Here is a 15,768-nt window from a genome sequence, read left to right as displayed (position 1 = left end):
TTTGTTCCGTTGTTAGGTGCCAGGGGTTGGACCTGTGGAGTCTGCTTTTCCTAAAAATTGACTGCAACCACTTTGAAATAATCAGTCCTTTCCCTCAAGAAGGTTCCCCAGGTTGAAGGTAGGTCCTGATGATCTGCACCTGGTATGTAGGATGCTGATGGGGTTTAAGTTCAGGGAAACTGCTATGTGACTTCTCACATCCACCCACTTGATGCTCCCCCAATCCTGAGAACTTAGACTGACAGCTCCCCTTCCCCCTCAAGGCCTTGTTTACTTAGTCCACAGCTTGCATCCAGTTTGCTAGTGCAAACTTAATGTGTAAGCAATGTAGATAGGATGGAGCTTTTATGCATGTAAGAAAAAAAAAAACTTCTAAAAGCCAGAAAAGCCAGTTTTTTCTTCTTTAATTTGTAAAGCTCTGCCATAAACTTCTAGCGCGTGCCGATGGTCACCTGCCATACTCGTACCAGGTTGTCGGTGTAGCCAGCAAAGAGAGTCTGCAGGGGAGAAATGGCAGGGGCACGTCAGGCTGGCGTAAACTCTGCAGTCACTAGATTCAGCACAAGTGGCTTTCTTTGATATGGTCTTGCTCCACTGTCTAGGCTGGAGTGCAGGGGCATGATCCTGGCTCACTGCAGCCTTGAGCCCCTGCAGTTCAAGAGATCCTCCCACCTCAGCCTCCAGTAGGCATGTGCCACCGTACTGGGCAGACTATAAGAAACCCCTCCCATTTTAACAGCCAGATTTTAAGTGGTGGTTATGTATTCCTTGAGGAAGAAACAGCTGGTGATAAGGATCCAGACATTTGAAAACAGGTCAAATGAATTAAGGTATTAACTGAAGGCTGATAGCCACTGGGCTCCACATCAGTCTTCCCTCTGATGCAGAAACACATTCACTGGCATGGCAAACTAGGGCATCCTCATCAACCTGGCTTGTCATTTCACTTTATGCCAAAGACACTGCTCTTGTGTCTGACAGACTAGATGTACTAACAGAATGAGGGAGAAAAATAATTGGAAGCCGAGTCACCTGAGAGGACAGACCACTTACCTGGCCATCGGCAGACCAGGCCAGGGAGGTACACTGCGGTGGTTCTGCCTTGCTGCTGGTACTGATAACTTCTTGCTTCAGTTCGTCTACAATGATCTTTCCCTCTAAATCCTGGGGAACAGGGCAAAAGCAACCTTAAGACTTAGCAATAACAGAGTCCCCTCCTCAAGATTCTCAAGTTATAAAGGGATGATTCTGCTTCCTAGGGTACATGTATCAATGCCTAGATGCATTTTTAGTTGCCACTAGTGGAAGGATGGTTTGCTACCAACATCTAGTAGAAGCTGGAAATGCTGCTACACATCCTAAAATATACAGGACAGCACACCACAACAGAGTTACCCAGACCAAAATGTCAATTATGTGGAGATTGAGTAGGCTTAGCTACCAGGTGGGAGTCAGATGGTATATATCGTAACCAAAACATTGTCAAGGCTCAGAGGGCAGCCAGGTACCCAGTCCACTGTAACCCACACTCACCCAGATCTTGATGCTGGGGCCTGTGGCAGCACACAGCCAGTAGCGGTTAGGGCTGAAGCACAGGGCGTTGATGATGTCCCCACCATCTAGAGTGTAAAGGTGTTTGCCTTCGTTGAGATCCCATAACATGGCCTGGCCATCCTGGACAGACAGGTAAGGTAAATCAGGACACAGTGACTTCTTCCAGATGTTAATCCTGCCCATCTCAAGATTCTGTCAGAATCAATTCTTACCTTGCCTCCATTATCTCAGGCTTCTTTGAAAGCTAATGACTCAAATACCAACATTGATCTCTGTATGCCTTTACTTTAATGTAAGACCTTACCAACCCTATCAAAAAACCCCTCCCAACTTACATAAATCACTCTAATCGTTTCTGAAAACCAGGATCTCAATCTCATCAACTGCTTCAAGAAACCAACTTTAGGCCGGGCGCTGTGGCTTACGCCTGTAATCCCAGCACTTTGGGAAGCTGAGGCCAGTGGATCACCTGAGGTCAGGAGTTCAAGCCCTGCCTGGCCAACATGGTGAAACCCTGTCTCTACTAAAATACAAAAATTACCCAGGCATGATGGTGGGTGCCTATAATCCCAGCTACTAGGGAGGCTGAGACAGAACTGCTTGAACCAGGGAGATGGTTGCGGTGAGCTGAGATCATGCCACTGCACTCCAGCTTTGGCGGCTGAGACTCCGTCTCAAAAGAAACCCAACCTTATAGAAAATAATCGTTTTCTTCCAGACAGTATGCCTTAACTGTCATTTGCTGAAAGTAATCTTTGGAAACATTCTCAGATTGCCATTATCTCATTATCCTCCTGAAACCATCCTGACTAATGTTTGCCGTTTTATGTTAGAGACGCTGGCTAAGTGCTCCTTCCATGATGCTGGTCTTCCACTGAGCAGGAGACTCCTAGTCCCCAAATACCTTGCCTCCAGAAGCACAGAGGGATCCATCTGGAGAGACGGTCACCGTGTTCAGATAGCCTGTGTGGCCAATGTGGTTGGTCTTCAGCTTGCAGTTGGCCAGGTTCCATACCTGCATAGATGTGAAGTTGACAGGTGAATATCCTGGCTCTGGATCAGCTAGGGTCAGGTCCAACAAAAAACGGGTTGGCATTCCTGGCTACAGTAGCCATTTATCATTCAGTAACGTGTCCTGGCCACTTAACCTTAGATTGTAACACACATCCAATGCAGTGTGCTCACTTACAAGGGACATCAATTAGCTACTTCAGACCACGTGACAAGAGAAAGAGTCATCTGAGAGAATCTGTAAAGCTTTCCACAGGAGTTGGAGCGTATGACCACCTGGGAGCACAGCACACCCTGACTGGTAAAGCCCCTGCCTTGACTTGAAGCTCACCTTGACCAGCTTGTCCCAGCCGCAGGAGACGATGATAGGGTTGCTGCTGTTAGGTGAGAAGCGGACACAAGACACCCACTCTGAGTGGCTCTCATCCTACAGGATGGAAAGGAAATAAGGGGAAACAGTCCTATCCCATGAAATGCTAGACGCCCCCCCCCCCCCCCCCCGCCAGATGATGGCTGGCAGCACCTTTCAGAAACCCAGAACCCAAACCTTTAAGCTCAACAGAATCCCTTTAGATTCCAGATAAAAATTTCTTTTTAAATTTAGAGATGGGGGCTGGACGTAGTGGCTCACGCCTGTAATCCCAGCACTTGGGGAGGGCGAGGTGAGTGGATCACCTGAGGTCAGGAGTTTGACATCAGCTTGGCCAACATGGTGAAACCGTCTCTAACACAAAAATTCACCGGGTGTGGTGGTGGGTGCCTGTAATCCCAGCTACATGGAAGGCTCAGGCAGGAGCATTGCTTAAACGCAGGAAGCGAAGTTTATAGTGAGCCAAGATTGTGCCATTGCACTCCAGCCCGCGCAATGAACGAGTGCAACTTCATCTCAAAAAAGGGCCAGGTGCGGTGGCTCACGCCTGTAACCCCAGCACTTTAGGAGGCCAAGGTGGGCAGATCACGAGGTGAGGAGATCAAGACCACCTGGCTAACACGGTGAAACCTCATCTCTACTAAAAATACAAAAAATTAGCTGGGCATGCTGTAGTCCCAGCTACTCGAGAAGCTGAGGTAGGAGAATGGCATGAACCTGGGAGGCGGAGGTTGCAGTGGGCCAAGATTGCACACTGCACTCCAGCCTGGGCAACAGGGTGAGACTCCATCTCAAAATAAATAAAAATTTTTATGGATGGGGTCTCACTGTGTTGGCCAGGCTGCTCTCCTGTCCTCAAACAATCCTCCCACCTTGGCCTACCAGAGCTAGGATTACAGGCATGAGCCCAGCCAAGACTTTAAAAAGGCAGAGAGCCGGGCACGGTGGCTCACGCCTGTAATCCCAGCACTTTGGGAGGCTGAGGCAGGCAGATCACCTGACGTTGGGAGTTCGAGATCAGCCTGATCAACATGGAGAAACCCCATCTCTACTAAAAATACAAAACCAGGCGTGGTGGCGCATGCCTGTAATCCCAGCTACTTGGGAAGCTGAGGTAGGAGAAATGCTTGAACCCGGGAGGCGGAGGTTGTGGTCAGCTCCCCATTGCACCCCAGCCTGGGCAATGAGTGAAACTGTCTTAAAAAAAAAAAAAAAAAAAAGGTAAAGATATGCAGGCTGTGGTGGCTCACGCCTGTAATCCCAGCACTTTGGGAGGCTGAGGCAGGCGGATTGCCTGAGCTCAGTTCGAGACCACCCTGGTGGCGCGCACCTGTAGCACCAGCTACTATGGAGATTGAGGCACCAGAATCACTTGAGCCTGGGAGGCGGAGGTTGCAGTGAGCTGACACAGTGCCACTGCACTTCAGCTTGGACGACAGAGTGAGACTGTCTCAAAAAAAACAGGTAAAGGTTAAGAGGGTGGGAGAGATCCTTGGAGATGTGCTCTCTGACCATGGCCTCACTTTACCTGGACAGTGTATTTGCACACACCCAGGGTATTCCATAGCTTGATGGTTTTATCTCGAGATCCAGAGACAATCTGCCGGTTGTCAGAGGAGAAGGCCACACTCAGCACATCCTTGGTATGGCCCACAAATCGCCTCGTGGTGGTGCCCCTAAGAGGGAGGACTTTGTCATTCTCAGACTTAACAAACATTCTCTCATTCAAGGGTCACACTGATTCCTGGGCCTTGTCTCTGTCTCATTGTATCACTCACACATATATGACAGAGAATCCCTTCAGAATTGCAGGACATGTCCTCACTCCCACATGGGGATTGGCTGACAATGTCGTCTGTCATCACTAGGACCCTCTAATTCCACCTGCCAGTCACCTGAGCTTTCAAGGTAAAACATGCTCAAACTGCAGCCTACTCAAAACTGTCACACCTGGTAGAAATGTTCAACCACACTCCTCAGCAATCCTGAGTAACTAATTCAAAGCGAGGGAGGCCAAACATCTTCTGTAGGTGCAGTCTGCTTTCCAGTTCTCAAATGGACTGGATCTCCCCTGGGAAACCAGCCAATTGCATCCACCACATTTCTGCCCAGATTCTTTCCCAAGGCCCCAGAGATAAGTGAGCAGCTACTTGCGTTGTGAGATCCCAGAGGCGCAGGGTTCCATCCCAGGAGCCTGAGAGGGCAAACTGGCCATCTGAGGAGATAACCACATCACTAACAAAGTGGGAGTGACCCCGCAGAGCACGCTGTGGAATCCCATAGTTGGTCTCATCCCTGGTCAGTTTCCACATGATGATAGTCTTATCTAAAGGCGGCAAAACAGAAGAAAAACCAGTGAGGAACCCGCAGCCAGTTTGTTAACACACTGGATAATTCACTAAGTGTCAAGGTCATGAATGGGTTAACAACTAAGGATGCTTAAGGAGGGATGGAACAACAGACTACAAGAGCAGTTACAGGCCAGGACTGAGTGGCTCTATTCCAGACTAAAAACGCACGCAGAGCTAAACTGTACCGTGATAACTTTTTTTTTTTTTTTGAGATTGAGTCTCACTCTGTCACCCAGGCTGGAGTGCAATGGCATGATCTCGGCTCACTGCAACCTCCACCTCCCGTGTTCAAGCAATTCTGCCTCAGCCTCCCTAGTAGCTGGAATTACAGGCCGCCCCCAGCAGGCCTGGCTTTTTTTTTTTTTTTTAAACTAGAGATGGGGTTTCACCATTGGCCAGGCTAGTTTCGAACTCCTGACCTAAGGTGATCCGCCCGCCTCTGCCTCCCAAAGTGCTGGGATTATAGGCGTGAGCCACCGTGCCCGGTCTGTATCCTGAGAACTTAATTTAGGTGCCAGAAATTACAGACACCCTTTCCTGAAACTCAGACGAACTCAACAGCCACCACGTATCTTCTCTGCAACCGAATGCACAGCAGTTTATGGCTGTAGAGTAGCTGGGGCCTCCCATGCCTCCCTCTGAGGGCCGACAGAAATGTAGTGATGAATGCTGGAAAAGCCACTTTAGGCGCTACAGGATTGGATGCTTTTACTGAAACCTGTCCCACTCAACACATGTTACGATGAACAGCCAGACATGATTCAAGACTCAGACAATTCTTAACAGCGTAGGAGCAAAGGGGAAGCACAACAAGTGTCTAAACGCAGTCAGGCACACAGGGATAGGGACGGGGAGGGGAGACCCAGGGGCAGAAAAGGTAGGCCGAGACTTGACCCACGAGGTCCTCTGGAGTCCACCCGCCTCCCCACGAGCCTTGGGCCGGGCGGCAGCTCAGAAACAGCCTCTGGATTTCAGCACCGACACTCAGATGGCATGTTGGGGTCATCACCGCCCCGCCCGGCCCGTAGGCCCCCGGCCACACTACGAAGGGGAAGGCAGAAGATATTTTAAAAGTTTCCAGCTCTCCAACCCTAACAGCCACGAGCCGCTCTAGTCTAGGTCCTCATCTGCAATGTGGTTCGCCCGGGCTGAGGCCTGGGCTCGCGTCCGCACGCCCCAAATCACAGTGAGGCAGAGAAGTTTGTCAGTCCCCGACAGCGCGCGCGCCACCGGCCTGCCCGACGACACGCGGATCCCCCAGCCCTGCAATCTCGGGTCCTGAAATCTACCTTAGTCCGTACCTCGAGAGGCGGACAGGATCATGTCCGGGAACTGCGGAGTAGTAGCGATCTGGGTTACCCAGCCGTTGTGGCCCTTGAGGGTGCCACGAAGGGTCATCTGCTCAGTCATGGCGGCGGCGAGCGCGTGTGTCGCTGCAGCGACGAGGATGGCACTAGATGGCTCAGGGAAACCAGCAACACGACCGCTACCGCCGCCGCCTTGCAGTAAAAGAGAGAAAGAAGCCCCCGCCGGAACCGGAAATACCCGCTCGACCAAGTAAAATGGCGAGCCCCATAATACACTTCTGCTCAAGATGGCGGCGCCATGTAATGCAAAAGGCAAAGGGAAATTGCACGGCATCACAGTCCCCACTTCCGTACAACATAATCTGACAGCGCTTTACAAATACATTCTGAAACAAGCACGTTCAAGTGTTTAAAAAGGCTTCTCAGGGATGATGTAGAGCGAGAAGCGAAAGAGGTGAAGTGTACGGCACATTCCCATGAGGACTCCCTGGCAGCTTCCCCGCCCCTATGTGGCATAGCTCGAGCTCCGCCTGTTCCACTTGGTGCGGGGAGAGTTGACGGGGCAACCACAGGAGAGCTTAATTTTCAGTTCACTACCGTGGGTAACGCGATGGGCAATTTAAAAAAGTATGGCATTAAAATTTTAAAAATAAACTTTAAAACTGTGCTTCCGCGGGACCGTCCTCCCCTCAAGAGGTTTTTGTTCTGATGCACACCAACTCTGGAAGGACTTAGTCCAGGCTGGACTAAGGCAGGAGAGGGTTACTCTGGATGTACTAAAAATTGGTCTCTTTTTGCCGGCGCAGTGGCTCGTGCCTGTAATCCTACCACTTTGGGAGGCCGAGGCGGGTGGATCACTTGAGGTCAGGAGTTCGAGACTAGCCTGGCCAACATGATGCAACCTCTTTCCAATAAATAAATAAATAAATAAATAAATAAAATTAGCCAGGTGTGGTGGCGGGTGCCTGTAATCCCAGCTACTCGGGAGGCTAAGGCAGGAGAATCCTTTGAACCTGGGAGGCGGAAGTTGCAGTGAATCGAGATCCCACCACTGCACTCCAGCCTGGGCAGTAGAGCGAGACTCCGACTCAAATAAATAAATACATACATACAATAAAATAATAAGGTGAAAATTGCCCTGTGTGTTGCTAGACTGCCAATCCATTCCTGCCTAGGTCAGAACACGGGAAGCTCTCGCAGAAACGGAAACGCCCAAAGGAGGACCTTAAAGTTCTGACTTCTGGGGACATCCACTGGAAAGTTCTCTCTGGGCCCAGTCACTGCACACAAAAGCCCAGGCGTCTGGGGGTCCAGTTGCACCCTGAAGGACGTGCCCAGACAGGGAAGCGGTGGAACACGGATACCTAGCTGTCCTTCTGCCTTCCGCTCTACCGCAGGAATTTAAACAAGTAATGACTCTCATTCTCTCACATCTGACTATAAGAGACAGTATTGGGCACCGTGTCTCTTCAAGTAGTTTTAAACAGGGGGACAGATCAGGATGATAGCAGCCACCAACATCTATGCAAAATAAAGATGTCACTTTTCTATTTGTGACATCTATCAACTTTTGTTTCTCATCTGTGAAATGAGATTGGAAATAATATTAGTATCTACATTACATGGTGGTGTGGAAAGTAAAGAAGCAAATTAAGCGCCCTGAAGAACGTCTGGCAGAGTAAATGTTGTGAAACTTAGTGAGCACCTCTTGGGTACCAGGCCTTATCTTAGGTTTTGGGGACAAAGCTGTGAACAAGACAGACGGGGGACCCTGGTTTATTTGCAGTTCCGGCGGTATGCGAAGAGGGAAGAACATTGGAGCAGATACGCGGAGAGAGCACTGTGGCTATATGGGAGAATAATGTTCCATGGAGGGACGTCGTGTAGGGGAAGAATGTTTCAATCGGAGGGAAGAGTTAGTGCCAACGTACTGAGCTGGAGTGTGGAGGGGCTGAGGACAGGGCAGTGAAATGGAGGGCGCAGTTAACCTACGGCCTTGAAGGCCTGGAGAAGAACCTTGGCAATGTCTGCTAGAAAGCCTGCGTAAACGCAGAAGACAGGCGAGGGACGGTGGCAGAGCTGCCGCAGGCTGTACATGCCCAGGTGTGCAGAGGCCTGGATCCCTCCCTGAAACAGCTTGCTCAACTGGTCCATGGCAGATTCCCCTGCCTTCCGCGCAGTCTCTGTTGGGCTCCGCGGAACGCTGTCCTGGCTGTGGTCCTCCGCAGCCTGTGGACCATCCTAAGGCTCCAGGTTTGTACATCACCTAACTTCTTGGCACCCCCAGCTGACTGTTCTTTCGCTTTTCCAACACAGGACTCAACCCCGACCCAGGTGTTTTGTTTCTGTGGTGGTCGTGGAAGACCCCTGCCTTCACCCACCCGCTAACCAGCTTGCTGCCCCCGACTCGGGTCACGCCAGCGCCTCCCTAAGCCCTCGGGCGCAAATAGGTGAACCACCACACCCGCCTCCCGCTGTGGACTGAGATTCGCGATCCGAGGGGTTCCCGGGTTAGGGCCCTAAAACGCCGAGGAGTAGCACTAGATTACACTGTCAAATTCTTTTTTCCTTTCGAGAAACCTCATTCGGTTCTCTTTTTCTTAAACGTTCCACAGGGAGTCCAGGTTTAACACGAACCTCGCTCCAGGTCTCCGACCCACGCCCAAATAAAAGACCTTTCCGCGCGGCGCTGGTCCCTGTCCCGGCAGCGGGAGGTTGCCGCGCCCAACCCCACCCTGCCCCGCCCCCTTTCCCCCTCCGCCCCAGGGCTGCCCTCTTTCCCTGCCTCGCGAGACCTGGGCCGAGACCTCGGGAATGCTCGCGGCTCCTGCCGGCCTCTCCCGGCCGGGTTCGCTTGCACTAAAAATAGGCGACTGTGGCAGCGCCCCTCCTATGGGGCCTTGGGGGAAATTGGAGTTTTGTCTTAGAGCCCGTGTGGACCCCGATGGCGATGCCAGCCCGAGGAGAGGGAGGCGGCTTTCCGACGACCAGACCCTGCAGGATTCGGCCTTTCCCTTCGGAGTTTTCCTCCAACCCCCTCCGTCCCTGCCAGGGGATGCCCGCAGGCCACGGTGGTCACTGAAGTTCAGCCCTGAGCCGAAGGAGACGTGGCCTCGACCCTGGGGGCCCCTTTAGGTGTAGCTTGAGGGGGAACGGCCGCCTTTCCCGTTGGGCACCCAGCTGTGGCTGTGCCCCGTCCTCGCCCAGCTCCCGGCATAGGCACGCACTCTGGGCCGGGGCCCCCACCTCTCCAGGACGAATCGCTGGGTTGACTCTGGGTCAGCAAAGGGAGCCCGGCCCCTTCTAGCGGGGGGACGTCCTGCAGCCGCTGGAGGAGGCTGAGTCAGTCAAGCTCTTCCCACCAGAAGTCTCCCTGTGCCTGCGCCCGCCGGGCCTGCCGGCCTCTGCCTTCTCATCCAGGGGGCCTCTTCTCCAGCCTCACAGAGGTGGGAAGCTTGCTGGAGGCCCCCACCTGCTTTTTGGGAAGACCCCGAGGCTGGCCCAGGCCCTGTTGGCAGGACCCTTCCTGACTGGGTCCACCGTTCCTCTGGGTCTCACCACTTCTCCAACCCCTGGGCTGCCTCCTCTCCCCCGTGTCTGGGACCCCAGAGGCACCACTTTCATTCCACACAAGGTAAGAGTCCCAAGGAGAGGCCGGGCGCGGTGGCTCAGGCCTGTAATGCCAGCTCTTTGGGAGGACGAGGCGGGAGGATCACGAGGTCAGGAGATCGAGACCATCCTGGCTAACACGGTGAAACCCCGTCTCTACTAAAAATACAAAAAATTAGCCGGGCGTGGAGGCGGCGCCTTAGTCCCAGCTACTCGGGAGGCTGAGGCGGGAGAATGGCTGGAACCCGGGAGGCGGAGCTTACAGTGAGCGGAGATCGCGCCACTGCACCCCAGCCTGGGCGACAGAGGGAGACTCTTGTCTCAAAAAAAAAAAAAAAGTCCCAAGGAGAAATTGGAGAGGCTCTTCTATGAAAGTCCATCTCACCATTCCATTTCTGAGAGTAGTCCACAGGACCTGTACAGTTGGAACGAACCCCTCAGGCTTCCCTGCCAGAGGCCCTTTTCTCCAGGAGCAGAGGCATCTATCCCCTCCTGCCAGCATTCCAGACCCTGGAGGGCTTGCAGGGTGACAGGTTTTCCCTTGAATGCTGAGGTGAGGCTGAGGGAAAGGTGCGTGGCCAGGACCAGAGGGCCTACTGACTGCCAGCTAAAACTCTGGGCAGGAGGCTTTCCCACATACTTTAAGATGATGACCAAAATCTTTACTGTCTCCCTGCAAAATCAGTGTGGCTTTCTCTGGCATGTCCCATACTCTTGTGTTTTGTGGCCACACAGGCCCTCCCCTCTTCCTCCAAACTCATTAGTTCTCTCCCACACAGAACATACATTGTTCTGCCTGGAAGGCCCATCACATCCCTCCCCAACCCTCTCAATTCAATCCAAGTTTCCTTGGGGTCTCAGCTTAGGTTGCCTGTTCAGGGAAGCCTCTGGGACCCTGAGGTCTAGACCAGGTGTGTTTCATGCTTTCATAGCGGTCATGTAGCATATACTGGTCCTTCTTACCCCTCAGGAGTCTCCTCACAAGGACTGCTCTGTTTCTGCTAAGTGTTGCATTCTCACCACCCAGTAGAGGGTTTGGCCTGTGGAAGATTCTAATTTTGGTGGCTAGCCTCATGGGTTGAAAAGTAAAGGTCAAGTAGTTAAAGGAAGGGCATTCCAGGCAGAGGGATCAGCGTAGGTGCAGAGGTTAGGGAGGGATAGCTTCGAGGGACTGTTAGGGAGTGAAACCCCTGAGGGGCAAAGAGCTCTAGTCTGGAAGGCCTTGCTGCTAAGGGATCTGGATTTTGTCCTGAAGCCTAGAGTAGTTTCTTTAAGAGTCTGATCTCCGTTGGGCACGGTGACTCAGGCCTGTAATCCCAGCACTTCAGGAGGCCAAGGCAGGCAGATCACGAGGTCAGGAGATCGAGACCATCCTGGCTAACACGGTGAAACCCGTCTCTACTAAAAATACAAAAAATTAGATGGGCCTGGTGGCGGGTGCCTGTAGTCCCAGCTACTCGGGAGGCTGAGGCAGGAGAATCGCTTGAACCTGCGAGGTGGAGGTTGCAGTGAGGAGAGATCATGCCACTGCACTCCAGCCTGGGCGATAGAGTGAGACTCTGTCTCAAAAAAAAAAAAAAAAAAAAAAAAAGTCTGATCTCAGCACTGTCCGCCTAGACTACTACTTTTTTTAGAACAAGTTTTTATTGCTACCTGCTAAAAAGGCATTTATTGTCAGGGTGCAGGCTAGGTTGGAGGAATAAAACTAGAAACAAGAAGAGTTAAGAAGCTACAGCAGTAATCAAGACAAATGAGTCAAGCCAAAGGCTGAGGTGCTATACAGGAAGGTCTCTAGGGGGACCCTAAATTTAGCGGGGGGTGGTGGTGCAAGACTCCTACTAAGTAGTACTAAAGGAGGGACTGAGTACTTACTAAAGACCTTATGATTAAGAGGTGGAACATCTCTTCCAGTCCTCTCTCATCCCTACACTACCTCCTTCACTCCAGTGTCTAGAATGGGGCTCTGTATATAGGAGCTTTTTGGTTGAGCATGGCTCACACCTGTAATCCCAGCAGTCTGGGAGCCTGAGGTGGGAGGATCACTTGAGCTCTGGTGTTCAAGACCAACAGTGAGACCCCATCTTTATAAGATTTTTTAAAAATTTAGCTAGGCATGGTGCTGCACACTTGTAGTCCCAGCTACTTAGAAGGCTGATGCAGGAGGATCGCTTGAGCCCAGAAGTTGGAGGCTGCAGTGAGCTATGATCACATCACTACACTCCAGCCTGGGTGACAGGGCGAGAAGTTGGGAGACCAGAAAACAGGAGTACAAGTACAAGTATAGGTGCTGTTCCACTCTTAGTGAGGTGGGTTATGAAATTAAATCAGTTCCTGGAACAAATCTTACAAAGAGATCAGAGATCAACTGCGGTTTATTTTATCTTTTTTTTTTGAGACAGGGTCTCACTGTCACCCAAGCTGGAGTGCAGTGGTGCCATCTTGACTCACAGCAACCTCCGCCCCCTGGGTTCAGGCGATTCTCCCACCTCAGTCATCTGAGTAGCTTGAACTACAGGTGTGCGCCACCATGCCTAGCTGATTTTTGTCTTTTTGGGTAGAGACAGGGTTTCACCATGTTAGCCAGCCTGGTCATTAACTTTTTAAAAAATGTTTATTTCCTGATAAAGATTCAGCATACATTTTAGGCAGAAGTCTGAGGTCTAGCAGTCCCCCAGAAAGCATTCTGTTGTCTATTGGGGCTTCTTTGGGAGATGGACTGTGGGCTAGGCCTGGGTGCTTTGGCAGATACAGAGTCATAGGCTGTGGAAAGGGGATGGTCCAGGCAGGACTATAATAAATGCAGGGATGGCTGGGCGCAGCACTTTGGAAGGCCAACGCAGGCGGGTCACTTGAGGTCAGGAGTTCAAGACTAGCCTGACCAGCATGGTGAAACCCTGTCTCTCCTAAAAATACAAAAATTAGCTGGGCGTGGTGGTGCACGCTTGTAATCCCAGCTACTTGGGAGGCTGAGGCAGGAGAATTACTTGAACCCAGGAGGCAGAGGTTGCAGTGAGCCGAGATTGCGTCACGGCACTCCAGCCTGGGTGACAGAGGGAGACTCCATCTCAAAAAGAGAAAAAAAAAAGGAAATGCAGGGAGAAGGCAAGCTTCTAGCCTCCTTGTTAAAGGATTTAAAGTAGCATTAGATGGTAGAGAGAAACAAAAGATGACCCAAGTTTCACTTTCTCAGCTTTCTACTGGAGAGAGAACTTCATATGAACTAGGGTGGGAAAAAGGTCAGAATGGGACCCTGGGGCTGGCTAGCTCAAATTTGTATGAGGGATAAAGGGCAGTCCTCTCTGCTCACACTAAGGCTAAATGGCCAGGGCCTGCTGAGAAATCACATCCTTTGCTGTAGGGGTAGAAGGGATTCTATATGCCTAGGAAATGTCAGAGAAAAAGGGGATGTGAGCTCCATGGGTCCTTTCCAGGCCACCTGGATCCCCCCTTATCTCTGTAGGACTCTGCTTACTGCCAGCTGGAACTGTCAACCAAAGGGCTCTAAGTTGGGAACTCAGTCCCTTAAGAGGAGGGGAGATAGCTGGGTGTGGTGGCTAATGCCTGTGATCCCAACACTTTGGGAGGCCGAGGTGGGCAGATCACCTGAGGTCAGGAGTTCGAGACCAGCCTGGCCAACAATTAAAATTACAATTTTTTTAAATATAAAAAAATTAGCTGGGTGTGGTGGCACACGCTTGTAATCCCCGCTACCCCAGAGGCTGAGGCAGGAGAATTTCTTGAACCTGGGAGGCGGAGGTTGCACTGAGCCGAGATCGTGTCACTACACTCCAGAGCCTAAGCGACAAGGGTAAAACTCAGTCTCAACAAAAAAAGAAAATAGATGAGACGAGAAAGGTAGGAAGGCCTAAGCACAAACCTCAGCAGGGGGAATTGCTATATAGGATGAGCCTCCTTGTTCTTAAAGGCTATTTTTATTTCACTTGGCTGTTTGGAGCTGTGTAAAAAAATGAAAAGAACAAAACAAAAAAAACACCCAAAAACCCTCCAAAGGGCTATTTCTAATTCAAATCCCCGAGGTGTCCATCTTTCCCCTTCCTTTGGGGGGAGGGAGGAGGTGAGACAAGTAATAACTTAGAGGGACATTTCCTTCCATCTTTGTAGGTCTCCTGATAACAGGAACCTTGCTGCATCTCCTACACTTCTCATGAGCAGAAATGAGCTCACTGCCCCACACTCAGGATTCTCACACCATACTTCTGAGGACCCTCTGGTTTGGACAGACTATGATTAAATTTATCACAACCTTTAGTTCTCATGGCCTGGGAGGCCATCTCCTCTCCTTAGACCCTGTTACTCCTAGATCCTCTCCTCTCACTAACTCTGTCAGCACAGACTGCTCTCCCTTCCAGGACTCCAAGAGCTCCTCATCACCCTCATCTCCTGTAAAAAGCAAAGAACCCACTTACCTGCTTTAATACTAGGTTTTGTCCCCCATCCCATTTTCAAAAAGTCAGGCACAAAGTAAAACCCTCCTAGCTTTGGGGAGCCTATTTTGAGGTTCCAGCTCTAGCCCCAGCCTTTTTTTGATAGGAGGAGGTCATACAGTTTATTTTCTAACTTGTTTCCCTTAGTTTTCTCCTGTCTCGTCACCCGTGTGATCCACATGTATCACAAGTGATAGGTGACTCAAGATCATTTTGGTCAGATTTTAAATATACAATATTTTCTCCTTTTATTTCTAAAAATACTACCTTAGAGCCTACCACTCCCAGCTGGAAAAAGAAAGTTGTTTCATTTCTGTTTTTATCCTCCCCCTTGGACTTGCTCCTCCCAAGGGCCCTAGGAAGAACTAGACTTTCATTGTACAGAACTGTGCTGTTAAATAGGATTTGATAGCCACTAGCTACATGTGGCTAATTAAAATTAGTTAAATACTATCTTAAAATTTAGTTCCTGAGTTGCACTAGCCACATTTCAAGAGCTCAAGTCATATGTAGCTAGTGGTATCTACTGTATTAGCAGATACAGAATACTTCCATTGTTACATGAAGTTCTATTAGCTTGAATGTGGAGGACTAGTGTCCTGAGCTCCCTTTCTTATAACCCCATTTTACCAGCCAGCAAATATTTGCAGTAACTTCACTGTTACAGGATAACTCTCAGAGGGGTTAGGAATTGGGGGTAGGAAGCAGCATAAAATCTACAGGTCTTATAGGAGTTTCAGGAGGCATGGCATAGACGCCAGGGGTTGATGGTCAATGGCAGGAGCCTCGGGTTTTAAGAAAGTACTTCAGGGGCTGATGTTATATTATCTGTCCAGGACCACTTCCACTGTGGACTCAAGGGTTCTGCATAATACCTGAAAACAAAAAATGACACCCCTACTGCCCTGCTGGAACTGAGGAGTAGCTGAAGTGATGGTTATTACTCAAAATCTCTGGAGCTTGATTTTGAAAACTGCTTTATCTGTCATGGTTTTTGTTCTCCCAAAAAGTGACATAAGCAGCAGTAATGTTTAGGTTTGTTGACTTAGCTACCTCACTCCAAGAGCTGGGAGAAGTGGGTGCCATATCCATTAATCCACTGATGCTCAGGGTTTTTTTTT

The 15,768-nt window shown here is 50.5% G+C and overlaps 1 protein-coding gene, 1 long non-coding RNA gene and 2 other non-coding genes across 4 annotated transcripts in view; 1 reads left to right on the top strand and 3 right to left on the bottom strand.

Moving 5' to 3' along the window:
• Positions 1 to 387: 387 nt before the first annotated feature.
• Positions 388 to 6,848, bottom strand: RACK1 (receptor for activated C kinase 1). Its single transcript, XM_008015592.3, has 8 exons — positions 6,588 to 6,848; positions 5,090 to 5,261; positions 4,464 to 4,611; positions 2,897 to 2,992; positions 2,459 to 2,569; positions 1,534 to 1,674; positions 1,054 to 1,164; positions 388 to 497 (listed from the first exon to the last, which is right to left on the bottom strand). Exons 1-8 carry the CDS (start codon positions 6,694 to 6,696, stop codon positions 432 to 434), a joined length of 954 nt encoding a protein of 317 aa, XP_008013783.2. The 5' UTR covers positions 6,697 to 6,848; the 3' UTR covers positions 388 to 431.
• Positions 4,729 to 4,807, bottom strand: LOC119621968 (small nucleolar RNA SNORD96 family). The gene has a single exon (XR_005238598.1). It is a non-coding gene; the product is annotated as a small nucleolar RNA SNORD96 family (small nucleolar RNA).
• LOC119623062 (small nucleolar RNA SNORD95) lies at positions 6,234 to 6,301 on the bottom strand. Its single transcript, XR_005238601.1, has one exon. It is a non-coding gene; the product is annotated as a small nucleolar RNA SNORD95 (small nucleolar RNA).
• Positions 6,849 to 9,384: 2,536 nt separating the features above from the next.
• Positions 9,385 to 15,768, top strand: part of LOC140709931 (uncharacterized) — a 99,670-nt gene continuing 93,286 nt past the window's right edge. The window contains exon 1 of the long non-coding RNA XR_012090718.1: positions 9,385 to 10,227. This is a non-coding gene — a long non-coding RNA (uncharacterized lncRNA). The remainder of the gene's footprint in view (positions 10,228 to 15,768) is intronic.

The sequence above is a fragment of the Chlorocebus sabaeus genome, chromosome 23 (assembly GCF_047675955.1).
Source record: "Chlorocebus sabaeus isolate Y175 chromosome 23, mChlSab1.0.hap1, whole genome shotgun sequence".
In the NCBI taxonomy this organism is placed as follows: Eukaryota; Metazoa; Chordata; class Mammalia; order Primates; family Cercopithecidae; genus Chlorocebus; species Chlorocebus sabaeus.
The sequence above is the reverse complement of the archived record's forward strand: the minus strand, read 5'-3'. Positions and strand labels throughout refer to the sequence as shown.